The sequence below is a fragment of the Echinops telfairi genome, unplaced genomic scaffold (genome assembly GCF_000313985.2).
Source record: "Echinops telfairi isolate 266 unplaced genomic scaffold, ASM31398v2 ScPeMD7_17;HRSCAF=63, whole genome shotgun sequence".
Lineage (NCBI taxonomy): Eukaryota > Metazoa > Chordata > Mammalia > Afrosoricida > Tenrecidae > Echinops > Echinops telfairi.
Genome location: NW_022103914.1, coordinates 3,098,720 through 3,112,687, shown reverse-complemented (window position 1 = coordinate 3,112,687; position 13,968 = coordinate 3,098,720). Strand labels below are relative to the sequence as shown.

At 50.6% G+C, this 13,968-nt stretch overlaps 1 protein-coding gene across 13 annotated transcripts in view; it reads right to left on the bottom strand.

Moving 5' to 3' along the window:
- KALRN (kalirin RhoGEF kinase) overlaps window positions 1-13,968 on the bottom strand; it is a 653,766-nt gene that overhangs the window by 282,345 nt on the left and 357,453 nt on the right. For 10 of the 13 annotated variants that reach the window (XM_030884807.2, XM_030884808.2, XM_030884806.2 and 7 more), the window contains exons 11-12: window positions 9,905-10,096; window positions 2,338-2,546 (exon numbers count right to left, since the gene is read on the bottom strand). In XM_030884807.2, coding sequence (XP_030740667.1) covers window positions 2,338-2,546; window positions 9,905-10,096 — 401 coding nt within the window. The remainder of the gene's footprint in view (window positions 1-2,337; window positions 2,547-9,904; window positions 10,097-13,968) is intronic. The other 3 variants (XM_045287542.1, XM_045287543.1, XM_045287537.1) reach the window with 1 other exon arrangement.

Genomic DNA, 13,968 nt, shown 5'->3' with positions numbered 1-13,968 from the left:
AGAGAAAGAGAGAAGCCTGCTCCTAGAGCAGGCACTCTGCGAGGAAATAAATTTCTGGTTTTTAAGCGAAGAGAGGCACTCAAGACTACTAATCATGCATTTGCTGGGGACTTAGTGGTGGGATATGACTGTCCTTTGAATGATGCATCTCAGTGTCTTTCCAGCACCAGTTTCCGGAAGGAAGAGGATGATTTCTGACTGTGCTGTACAGTACAGAGGGTCAGCGTCACACTCGCTGGGAATCGGAGAGGATGCAGTGGCCATTCAAGCGCCTCCGTGACGAGGCCAGAAGAGCCGCGGAGACCTATAGATGACGTGTGGCGATGTGTGTGAGGCATCCTGACCAGGACCACTGAGCACCACTTCCTTCTCGCTGTCTTTGGTCCTGAAGTCAGGGAGAGGAGTGGTTATGGACTGAATTGTGTTGTCCCTGACATATGTGTGGGAATCTTAATAATAATATGACTCAAAATGTGTGTGGGTAATCCTCAGAACTTAGGGTGCGATCCCAAATGGGACTCGAGCACCCTTTGTTAAGTTAGTGAGGCCCTACCAGTATAGAGTGTGCATTCAACCTACTGGCTTCTGGGGTCAAAACCTAAGGGCCTTTGAGGTTTATAGAAGAAGTGCTGATCAGAAAGAGGAGCAAGCGCAGAATGGATGACAGATGCCTGAAGACCAGAAGCCAAAAGAGAAAGATTTCTCCCTACAGAGAGAAGAAGGGATGAAATCTTCCCTGAGTGGCAGCACCCTGAATTTAGTTTACTTCTAGTTTACTAAACCGTCTGAGGACAGACTTATTTTCATTAAAAGCACCTCATTGTGACATTGGTCCTGACTACGACGGGATCCCAGGCAGAGTTGGGCTAACGAAGGAGTGAATGGTCACCCATGGCTCTTGGTCACCTGCCAGTGGCACTGTCTAAGACCCACGGAACCTGTACAACAAGCATCATTCCCCTCCCTGTCCTGCAGTAGTAGCCTTAAGCCCCGAGGCATTGTGTAGTGCTGGCGGATAGATGCTAAAAGTAAGTGACATCTACCTGGGCAGAGTGAGGACATGCAGGCTTGTGAAAAGTGTTTGGCGAGATAGCACAAAATCATCACTAAATTCCTGAGCTGAGAGAGCCCCCCGCCCCCCCGCACCCCCTCCCTAGCAATCCCCTTAATTACACAGATGAAACAGCTCAGCTGAGGCCCAGAGAGGTTGAGTTTTTCTTCACAAGCAAATAGCAGTGGAGTTTCCTTGATAGGCAGACTGCTATGAGTTATATATTCATAATTATGCACGGGGGTGGGTAGAAGGGAAAGAATCTGCCTGGCCAGGATACAATAGTGGGGAGGGCTCAGGCCACTGCACATGTGTTTGGAATAGAAATGGCTAATTTCCAACAGGAAAACCCACTAGGGCCTTCTAATGGTACTTTCTCATCGTTTATTTAATTGGACAAGTGGTCTAGGGGGGCAAGAAAGCCCTCTCCAATGGAAGTAATTCCCCTGGGGCCTCCAAATTGGCCTGGGACTTGTTGATGAGATTATTTCTGCCCATAGCTGGCACGGGTCCCAGCACACCGTAATTTGGGGAGAGGAACAAGTCCCTGTGGACAGGCATCATTAGCACGATCGCGTCCTATTTCTCCAGCACCTGGGCAGGGCACACGTTGCTGGGGGCTTGCTCAAGGCCTCCTGGCACCTTCATCTGAGGAGTCAGCGCCCTCGACAGGAGTGGGAAACGTTAGACTCAATGCCAGCCATAAGGAGGCAGTGGTGCTAACTCCATGTGACCACAAGCTCTCCCACAAGGACTCCCCACCCCCTCTTGGCTATCTCTGTTTAAGGTGAGTCTGGAGTTGTTTTATTTTCTGGGCAGCACAGAGTCAAGGGGGAGAGGTCATACACGGGATTGTTAAGGGGACTAAGTGTGACCACAGCACTCATACAACATCTACATCTTCCTGGGGCCAAAGCCAGCCTTCAGCACAGGGTAACAATGCCGACTGGGCTGTTGGCGTTCGGAGTTCAGCCTAAGATCCGATGCCAAATAGCACTCTATTCTGTCACGGCCCATCCCCATGTGACCAAATATGCCAGAGTTCTTAAGGGCAACACTAGTTATTCGGTGTTGAAAAACATCATGGGTGATAACGCAGGCTCTGACACATCAGCGCGCTCACATTCATCATTTCACTCGAAGCTCAAGGGAGACACGGTGGCAGGCATTTTCGGTCTCACAGAGGGAGAAACTGACGCTCACACACGGCCGAGTCAAGACTGGGACATGACTTATCTCGCCTTGAGCCCAAGGCATCTCCCACCGGGAAGCACTGCCATGCTGACCTGGCCTCGCTGGGCTCCCCCAGGGAGGGAGGCGCTGACCTGAGCTGCTGGATCAGGTCTTCGCCCTCCTTGATGACGTTGAGTGTAGCATCCAGGGTGGCTGTCTGCTGCTGCTGGAACTGCTTGATCAGTTCCTGCACTGCATCCACCGAGTCTGCACAGACGTCCTCCAGCATCTCCTTCTGAAGGTCCTCCATCCATGTCCACAGCTGTGGGGAGAGAGCGGAGACTGCACTCAGGGCAGAGCGGGCTGGGGGCGAGGCACGGATCGACTCCCTGCCACATCCGACTGAGCTTCCTCCTCGGCACACGGAGGGCTCAGCGTGTTCCAATAGTGGCACTCAGTTCCCATCCTTACTATGCTGACCCCACTAGAACTGGCATTCCCCACAAGTGACTTCACTCCCCCTGCAGTGTGGCGAAGCCCACAGGTGTCGTCTTCGAGCGGGGACAGAAACGACAGCATCCTTTGCAAAGGGAGTGAAGAGAGGACTGGGCATACTGGCGTCCGGGCAGCCAGACGTTGATTGCCGGGAGTTGTCATGAGAGTCTGAAGAGGCGACCGAGGATGTGCTGCTCCATAAGCAGTAGATGGAGATGAGGAAGCATGACCTGTGCGGTGTGAGATGGTGTTGTGCTTCTCAGGATGGTTGGTTGGGATGTGGGATGCTAAAGATGTACCTTATCCTAATTTCAATGCAACTAGGCAAGCTTTCCCCTATGGTACTCAAGGTGAGGGACTGCTGCCTGGGTGCTGTGAGGAGTCTCACCAACTTAGAAGAGCTCAGTAGAGCTTTGAACTACAATAAGCACTGAACATGTTGAAGAGTTAGACGGATTTATTGAAAACACTTTTTTTTGGATAGCTCTTCCTATTGTTTAAGATGGGTCTCCAGGACCAGGTCACAGGGTTCCACATAGTGAACATTTTTATAAATGAGGGTGGGAAAAATGAGACTGGTGTTTGCTTTGAAACCAGGAGGCTTTACCTAGCAGAGCTAGTGGGACAGATACATTCTGGGGTTTGGCCAGGGGGGAAAACAGCTCAGCAGAGAAAGAAAACAATAGGTAGAGAGGGAGTCAGAGATACGTTATTTTAGCCCATGTTCTACCCAGAACTTTTGGGAGCCTTTGAGTAAATCAAGGAGCCCCTTTGTATCGTGGCAGCAGACACATGTCCTTGGATCTGAAATATCTTCAGTTTGGGGTTTTCTCTCCTTGGGTAATTCTGTCCACCTTGTGCTGGTCTAGGGGCTAACACGTGAGCACTGCACCCGCTCTACCCATCCTCTTCCTCACCAAGAGAATGCTATGCCCCTCCACCAGCATGCCGCTGTGGGATTCTCACAAAGCCCTGCTTTCCGCACGGGATGGTTTAGCACACTTTCTCCCCCATGGAATTCGTGTGATTGCAGTCAAGGGTACCCAATCCATGAGCGTGGGTCTCATTTGGAAAATTCTGGAACCTCAGTAGGATCACAGCCAAGGAGAATGTTTACTGCTATATAAGAGGCTAGCTTTAAAACCCTGGGCACGGTGGTGGTTCGTCGGTAAGGAGACCGCCTTCCCGCGTGCGTTCGATTCCCGCTCACTGCCGGGGGAGGCCCGCGTGCTCCTGGGATGCTGAGCAGCTGTCTGTGGAGCTTCCAGACTAAGGTGGACTAAGGGAAAAAACAAAACAAAGCAAAGAACCAAAGGCCCCATGATCTACTTCTGAAAATCAGTCCGTGGAAACCCTCTGGATCCCAAAGTCCCAGTACACAACAAGATTGTATAGTTGTGCCTGGAGTTTCTGAGAATTAGGGACCAGTCCAATGGCGGTGAACCACAGTATCAATCTGTGTGCAGGTAGGAGGGGCCAGCCCACAGGCCCTCCCTATAGCCAGTTTCCATTGGGGAGCAGCCTGAGGAAAGAACCCCTGAAAACTGCGGGAAGGGAGGGGGCAAGGAAGGAGTTTTGTAGAGATCGAGTGCGCTGCAGCTGAGGGACCAAGGAAAGAGGGCATTTCACACCCTCTCTTTCTCCTGCTGACTGGCTGCCCATTTCCACGGCCTTGGCAGACTGCTGCATGTCAGGGTAAGTAAGAAAGCCGCACTAGAGAAACCACAAGAGGCCTTATTAAACAGAAATACCAAAACGTGAACAGCTTATTTCTCGATGTGTCCCCCACTTAAGTCTATACCTTTCTGAAGATGGTGTGTCCATACCTGTAGCTCATCCCGGAAGGAGTCCTGGTCGCAGAGTGGGTTCTATGCTGGGCTGCTAACCACAAGGCCAGCAGTTTGAAATTGCTAGCTGCCCCACGGGAGAAAAATGAGACATTTGACTCCCACAAAGAGTTAGGGTCTCAGAAATGCAGGAGGGCCGTTCTCCTATGTCCTATGGGGCCGCTATGAGCCAGTATGGACTTGATAGCAGTGGGAGAGAGCCCTTCTCTGAAGAATTCTGAGCACCCCAAAATGGTAGTTTTGGAATTCTCAAGGGACTCACACTGTGTTCTTCTGAAAGGCTCTGTGAGTTTGGGGAACAACAAGACGCCTGAAGGGGCAAGATAAAGGATGTAGGATGGATGGGGTAAGGTTTCCCAGCAAAAGTTCCCAAGGACAGCCTTTGCTGACCTGAAAGAACGGGCTGGTCCACTGTGGCCACAGAAAGCAGTTCCCTAACACAATGTTTCTGGTCTTATTCTCACCCGTGCCATTTTCTATCTTCTTAAACATCTTCATGATGTGATCTGTGTGCCTCAAGACAGTCTATTAATATGACAGCTTTGGAGTCCCCAATACAGTCACCAGACCCTTCTGAGATAACCTCTGTCTTTGCATGTACGCTGGGCCCGCAGATCCCCTCGGCAGGCACACTAAGGAGACTGACATGGAGAGAACATGTCTGTAGCCACGCACTATGGTAGAGGCGTGTCTCAACATGCTGTGCATGGGCTAAACCTGAGCAGGTCTGAACTAGAACTTGGGTGGCAATACTTCTCGACTCACACCCATACAATTGACTGTGCCCAGAGGGTTGCTGAAAGGAGCACTGTTTCGGCAGGGCGAAGCGCCCCTCCCTCATCTGGAAGACATCATTTTTCCTTGGCCTGGACCACCAGCTTTTATTTGTTAAGTCACTATCATGTTGTGCTGACGCTAGTTGTTGACAAGTCTGTTCCGACCCACCCAGAGCCCCTGAGCGCAGAGGAGAGCTGCTCCATTAGGCTTCCAAAGTGGGACCCTGTGGAAGCCGATCACCGGGCCCGCCCTTCTTTTGAGGCGCCTCTGGCTAGGAATGACCCATCAACCTTTGGGTGGACAAGGAGCTAGTTTGTTCTTGTGACCATTATCCTTCTTTTGAAGAGTGCTTTACTTCTGGTTCTAGGGTAGGTGGATAGAGGTCCATGGGACTGATGTGTGTGCGAGCAAGTGCAGGCATGCCTGTTTGGGAACAGAGAAGCATGGAAGGATGCTTCTGCAAGGTTAGGAATAAAGGGAAGTGGGCATTTAATGAAGCTCTTGCCAAGTGCTGAGCCTGATTATTTTGGCCAATCTCCTTCATCAGTTTGACTCTCATATTCTTAGTGCAAAAGTACCTAAAAGTGGCTATTTTGAAAGCCCAGGAATTGCAACATCTCCATGGAAACATAGCAAGGAAGGAGAATCCTGTCTTGACAATCTCTGCAGAGCAGACGGCACTTGCTGGAAATGCCAAATGCCTCATCCTTGGACACAGAAAATGAGGATTCGGGTCTGCCCTTTTCCCTACCCCTTCCCTTGCTCGCCAGGCCAGAAAACAGAGCCGTCTTCCCTCTTGGCCCCAGGCAAAAAGGAGCGACGTGAAAGTTTGGTACAGTCTGTACTAAAGGTTGAGGCTCTGGACGCGTAAGAAGGAGCTGAGGGCACATTGGTCGCTCTTCTCTATGAAGTAGCCCTTGTCCATAGGGATCAAGACTTGCTTTATTTTTGTGTGACAGCATGTAGTGAGATAGTTTCAGATTCTAAACTGAATGATTACCATTGAAGAGTACCTGTAAAATAGAAAAATGCACAAAAGAAAACCAAATCACCCTTAATATTCTGAAGTTTGGGGTCTGATTCCTTCTAGTCTTTATTCCACATGTGTATGAACCAAAGTGTGGTCTTGCTGGATGGACAGCTTTTTACACCACCTGCCCTTCCTCAGCCCAAGGCGGACCTTTGGCCGTGTGACTTATCATGAGTGCATGCTTCACTACATAGATGCGCCGTGACTTCTTTAGTGAACCGCCCAGCGTCAAGCGGTTAGATGGCCTCTACTTTGAAGATTATGAATAACTGCAATGAAATGGTTCTTAGATTTCAATCCTTCCAACTCCTAGGGTTCTCAAGAGCCCCCCACAAAGCAGGGCCAGCAGCATTATGCAGACTGTTCCTCTGCAGAGCACACGAGGCTGGGAGTTAACCGTTTTTTCATGCCTTCTTTCTGTTTCTGTCTGATTCTAGTTAGGGTAAGCCTTCTGTGGCAGGAAGTGGACAAAAGTAAAAGCATAAGCTTCAGCCTAGGGAGTCACAAGTTTAGGTCAAATCCCTTCTGGAGATAGAAATTCAGTTGACTCTCAGGAATCTTCTAGAAAGGTGACTTTTATTTGATCACAGTTGGATCACACCTCACATTCTATTACACATCGGCCCTAATACAAAATTTCAGCAAGCAACTGAGATGGGTAAGAAGGAAGTGAGGACAGGAGAAACGACATGAAAAAAAAGGAGTGAACCAGACTGGGTAGGAAGGCTGTAAACCAAACCCACCACTGCCAAGTCAATGCTGACTCAGAGACACCCACAGGACGGAAGGGAACTGCCTCGTAGGGTTTCTGAGACTGTATATCTCTATGGAAACGGATGGCCACGGATGGCCACATCTTTCTCCTGAGGAGTGGCTACTGGGCTTGAAACCTTTTGTTTAGCAGCAACCTGTTTTAACCGTAGCATGACCAGGGCTCCTCAAGGAAGGCAACTTATCAGCAACCCAGTTTAGCAACACTAAGCAGGTCACTTACTTTCATTCACTGTAAGTGGGGAAAAGCTACAGCAACAAGTTTGTTCCGTAACAGACTTGTAGAGGATCAGACTCAGCTCCTACTGCCTTGAATAAAAAACAGAAGTTTGCATGGAAAGTCAAGAGGAGGGGGTCAAGATTTAAAGGGCCCAGGATCAAATAGGACCCACACTTAGCAAAGTGTGACAGGGGGTGAGACGACATGAAAGGTACTAAGTACAGAAAGAACAAACCTCAGGAGATCCTTCATGAGTCCATTGAGGGATGCTCACATCGAACCATTTATTCCTCCATTCCTATATGCTCTACGGACCCGAGGAGAACTTGCAACGCAGATGCTCCACCCCAGCTTCCTTCACTTGCACTGTCTGCTGAGCTCAAGCCCAAGAACTCGCATAACTAAAAGATTTGAATGAACTGGCTTACCCCTCCCTCTCCTTTTTAGAAAAATGACTAGCTTCCCAACATAAAGTAAGCCCAATAGTTTGAGGACTTTTCTGTATTAGACATGTTGGTATATATATGTACAGATACATATATGAGAGGGCTTCAAAAAGTTCATGAAAAAATATCATCAATCATTTTTATTTTTCCATGAGCTTTTGGAAGCTCCCCTCTCCCTCCATATTTTGGGAGTCCAGGCAAAGAGACTATGCTACTTCCTGACAGCTTCTTGTTCTAGTAAATTCCTTGGTAGGGAAAAATCCTCCAGGTCTCACTTTACTGGCCTTTAATATGAACACCTGTGGGAGAAAGATGGGGTTTTCTATTCTTGTAAAGAGTTACGGTTGCACAAACTCACAGGACACTTCTTCCCTACCCCATAGGGTAGCTCTGAGTTGGCATCGACTCGATGGCATATCGTATGCCATCATATATCTATCGTAAGCCTCATCATATATATATGAGGCTTTCTACTCCCATAAATAGTTACAGTCTCGGAAACTCTCAGGGGCAGTTCTACCCCGTCCGGTAGGGTCGCTATGAGTTGGCATTGACTCGATGGCTTTGATATATACATACATATATATATGATGATGAGGCTTTCTACTCCCATAAATAGTTACAGTCTGGGGAACGCTCAGGGGCAGTTCTACCCCGTCCGTTCCATTGTACTGAAATGGGGAACACGGGGGCCTTTGGTACCTTCACTAGGAAGCAGAGGAGCTAGAAGGAAGCAGACAGGCAGGCAGGGAGCCTGTCTAATCCCCCAGCTCTGCAGGCTCTCATCAGAGAGGGGCTGTGAGCCCAGCGGAGAGGAAGCAGGGCCCGCTCCAGGCTGGCAGGCTGGTCCTTCATCTGCCTACGAACCTCAATTTAGAAAACATTATCTTTTCATGTTTTCCTCTGATAGGCGCTGCAATGATTGGCATTCATTCCCACGATCTGACAGAAAGGCTTGTGAAGAATTAACAACCCTGCTTCTAAATGCATTTCAAATATTTAAAAAATCAACTTAATTAAGTAGGGTTATTTTTTTTTTCCTGAGTAGCAATCAGACTTTAACTAACACTCTATTACAACAGATCCCCGAGGGAACACCAGCATGCAAGCCCCTAAGGAGTTCCCCTGCCAAGAGTGTTATTCTGGGAGCAGCTGGAGGTTCCTCCTGGCTGACCACTTCCGCCTTCTCAGAGCATAGGTGCTCATCAGAAATGGAAGGCCATTGCAGGTCTGCAGCCCTTCTCCTCTATGGGCCTGTCTGTCCTGCTAACAGCCCAGCATGACCCACCCTCTCCTGTCTCCACTCCGGAGATGGCGCAGTCTCCAGTCCCACCCATGCGGCTCCCTTCCTTCATGTCCAGGTGAGAACCCATGCCTTTCACGTGACCCGGGCAGACAGATGCAGACAGACCACCTGGGCCACCTCCTTGTGCTCCTTGCCGAGGAGTATGGTGATCCAAGTTCTACGGGGCTCTGATTTCTGATGAGAATCGGCCAACAACCAAAGACTACCAGGCATGGGGGAGGGAGGGAGTCTCTGCTCATCTGTTTCCTCTTTCAGAGGCTCTTGGCGTTCCCAAAGTTCTCAGGCTAAGGCTGAACACTCTGGTATCGAAACCCCCAACCCCTCAGCGGCAACCAATTTTGACTCACAGCAACCCTATCTGACAGAACTGCCCCTCCGAGTTCCCAAGATTGTCAACCATTACAGATACAGACTGCATCGCTGTCTCCCAAGGGACAGCTGGTGAGTTCGAACCACTGACCTTTTGGTTCGTGGCCGAGTGCTTTAACAACTGTGCCATCAGAGCTCTTCTCTCACAGTACCCCTCCACCCCACCCCTACACACTTATTTTTCCTTGTCTTTCCTTCCGCAGGAGGGCTGGGGAAGGCATCTGTCCCGTTTGGGTTCAGGCTGATCAGAAGCTAATTTCCAGTGTCATCAACATTAGCAGGGTCTACCATCCCACCCCACCCCAGGCCACCCAGACAGGGATCACACTCCGGGGCCCATTTTACTAGGAAGCCACCCCCAGACTCCGCAGAACAAATGAGTCCCCGCGAAGCCCGCTTCCCGGGGGCGCCCCCCTTACCTCTTTGGTGTGTGTGTGGAAGGAGACAGACATGTCCAGGAGAAGCTTGCGCTGCTCCACCCTGCGCACGAAGTCTTGGATCCGCACCTCCAGGTGCCGCGCGGCTTTGTAGATCTCTTCGGGGTCACATTCCCCCGTCTGAGCCAGCTGCTCCGCCGCTTCCAGGAGCTTGTCCGCGTTGGTGTACGTATTCTGCCAGCAGCGACAGGGAGGGAAAGTCAGCTGGCAGCGCGATGTGAGCTCTGTGCCGCCCCCCGCCCCCACGGGCCCCCAGAGCCGAGTGGGCGCTGAGCCCACGGCTCCCGGCGCTGGCACCGAGGAGCTGTGCGTGGGGCTCGCACGCCGCCTCTCAGCAGCCAGGCCGCAGCCAGGTGCCCCCTCCCGGGGCTCGCTCCGAAAGAAGCTGGGGGGCAGGCGAGCTGCCCGCGTCCTCACAGCACATCTCGGGCTGGGGCTGCCGATCCACGCAGACTGTGTTCCGAAGGGAAAATGCCAGGAAACCAGTCCCTGGAGCCTTGCTCCCCCCACCCCCCGCCCGCAACGACTGGTGTTTATCTTTTGGCACCGAGCTATCTCTGCGGAGGGGTCGGGGTCAGCAGCTCCAGGGAGGAAGTGACCACAGCGAGGGAGGCGATGCGGGCTACTCCCGGCGGCGCCCGGGAAGGCTAGCTGTTTATAGAGACGCCACGGAGGAGTCTGGTGACTTTATGTTTCATAAGCTAGTGCGTGTGTACACACACACACACACACACGCGCGCGCGCGCACACACACACACACACACGCCTGCACACTTCTCTAGCCCCAACCCGTAAGTACTGTTCATCAGAATAGGAGCTGTCTTGGCCTTTTTATCATGATGACGATATTATACGCCATGTATACAATGCTTCCTCCACAGGCTTCCCTGAAGAACATACCCTGTTAGATGCTGACTTAGAGCTGATGACTCAGATGTGCATTGTATTTCTTAATATCTGTACAATGTTTGGGAAGTGGTCCACGTGCGGTTGCTGTTGACAACGGGAGGCTGGTGAGCAGCAGCCACTGGTGAACACGAAAAGTGGGGATTAAAATGGGCTTCGTCCCGCTCTTCGTTGCCTGTGGAGCGGCCTCCAGATCGCCTGGTGAGTCTCCCGGACAAACTCAAAGGCCCGGGACCGAACCTCCCTGAGTTCCCCTTCTGGACTGGATGTGCATACAAGCTGGAGGAGAAGGGCAGGCCTTCCGCAATGCCTTCCCTGGCTTCTAGAGCCATAAGCAATGCTGTCTGAAAAGCAGCTCCCCAAGACAAATACTGCCCCAAGGTTGGGGCGTTGAAGTGGCAGCGATGGGAGATGGAGGAGGAAGAGAAATCCCGCCCCCCTGGGCAAGGCCAGCCTCCTGTGGGGACAGGGCTTGGCCACAGCATTAAGGAGAGGCACGCCGATTCTGGAAAGCAAATCTATAGTCATCCAGCGTCACAAGGAAGCTCAGGGAGAGATGTGGAACGCCAATCAGGGGCGAACCCTGGGGCTGGGGGCCAGGCTACAGTCAGCTCTCAGCAATGCTACCAGAATTGACTGGAGAGAGGTTTTTAAGAAATGCTTCAGTTCCTCTCAGGAAACGCTGGAGAACCCAGAATTGTGAGTGTGTATTTCCTAGCCAATAACTCTACCTCAAAAAGAAAAATCTCTGAACACTTGACTCAGAAAGTACAGATATCCCTGCTCCACCAGCATGGCTCCAGATCCCTGAGATGAAGCAGAGGGGCAAGGAACATGCTTCTTGAAGGAAAAGGTTGGAAAGATGGTGAAGAAAAACCACTTCTTGAGCCAAGAGTCGCCTCCGTGGGTGATACGGCGTTGGCATTCTTGGCTCTATATCCTGGGGATGAGGAGGAGTGCGGTCCAAAGTCATCACTGTTAACAAGGGAGCAGAGTGAACTAGAGATGGGGGCAACCGGGACAGAACCTCAATCCTCGTGATTATCTCTTTACGGGCCGGCATGGTTGGAACCGATCAGCAGTAAGAAAAAAGAGCAAAAATACATGAGCCTGAGGGAAAAGAGGCCGAGAGCAGACACAAGATCCCCCAAACCCTCGTACTTTACCCAGGCCCAACAGACCTCATCCCTTCTTTCATTACTCTGCCTTTTCCGGATCGTCGTGGCACAGATGAGGAAGCCAAAGTACAGAGAAGTGGAACTGTGGGCCAATGCTACTTACCTAAGTAAGCATCATGCATCAGAACTCAAATCCAATTCTTTTGTCTCCCAAGTCAATTGTTTATTTGTGGTATAACCTGCTGTCCTGAGTCTGTGTACATCTTGAATCCAGTGGGGGGGGGGGTGTCTGCAGTGAGAATTTTAGAGGACAGTTCCCTCGATGTCAGCTGTCGCTTGGTCCACCCCCCTTTCCGACGAGCTGGTATGGCGTTACTGCTCAGTTTTCTCCCCGCTGCATGCTTTCCTTCTTAGTCAGTGGCGAGAAGAGACTCCCCAGATATCATTTCTCCACTGGGCCTCATGACTGGCTTTCTCTGGAAACAGCCCTCCCTCTTCTGGCAGAGATACTCTGGATGGGTCAGGAGACTGCTCTCTGTGTGCAGGTCTTGTTGAGGAAGCACTTCAATCTCACAAAGCAGTTTACCCTTTACAGCGTTCTTACTGGACACCCTGCTTCTGCTCTGTGGAGGATGACTCCAGTTGCCTGAAGAGACTGCCTTCAGCAGGACTTCCTGCTCTACCCTCTGTTTAAAAATTTACATGGTCCCCTAGGGTCCCTACGTTTGATCTCAAACTAGCAAGTACTGATGCTAGTTTGTTAATCCCTTTGTGCTGCAAATCCATGTCCTCAAATTTTTAGGCCTTTTCAAATGTAGACTCTAGGAATCTCAATGCAAGGTCCATATCCGAAGACAACTGCTCCTAAGACTTAAAGGGTCTTTAAGGGTTTGGTAACTCCAGGAATCTATGAATTGGATGATGTTGGCAAAGCTGATTTTCTCTGACAAATGTTCTCTTCCTCTCTCTTGATGACAACCCAACAATACAGACAGCTATCAGGATTGACTCTTCCAGTCGAGAAGGGGTATAGGGTCTGAATTTATCTATATACCTGCCCAGCCAAAACATCAAACAAACAAACAAACCCAAACTCACTGCTATCAAGTTGATTCTGACTTACAGTGACCGCACAGGTCAGAGTAGAAATGCTCCCTGTGGGTTTCCGAGACTGTAATTCTATATGAGAGTAAAACGCCTCATCTTTCTCCTTCAGAGTTACTGGTGTTTTCAAACGGCTGACCTGGCAGATAGCAGCCCAACACATAACTCACTACACCACCAGGGCTCGTAACCAAAACACATTACTCACTACACCAACAGGGCTCGTAACCAAAACACATTACTCACTACACCAACAGGGCTCGTAACCAAACCAAACACGAAAGGATGGCTTACACTGCGTCAGCCAATACCGGATCGTGCAGGGTGGGAACCAGAGTGAGCCCTCCACTAGCTGCTGCCTGACCGCTGGCGAGAGCTCTCCAGTCACAGCTCAGAGAAGGGAACTGACGTGATGTCTGGCTGGGTCTCTGAGCAAATGGGAGCTGAGAGGCCAGGGGAGCAAGACCGCTGGGATTCGCAGGACAGTGTGTTAGGGAGGAGAGAACCTCCGAGATCTGCAGAGGAGCCCCTGTGTGTGGAAAGTACCTGAGACCCGGGAAACGAACAGTGGAGAGAACTAGAGGTAGCAGTGCTCAGGAGGCATACAGGTCTAGGGATGAACAGCCTCTATTCCCACCCGGACAATTTCCATGATTCCTGTGATACTGGGTAGAGTATCAGGAGGGTCTGCCTCAGCCATGGGAAAGAATGAGCCTTTGACTGCCCCAGTGCTAATAATAAACGAAAGACCAAAGGATCAAACTGTTTTCAGGTAACAACTGTGTCCCGATCAGGGCTTGCAGAGGCTTACAGGAACACAAAGATATCCAGCATCTGACAAGTTCAAAATCACAGTCTGGTGTTGAGTTTAAAAATTACCAAGCATATCGGGATAAACAATCCGGAGGAGAAAACAAC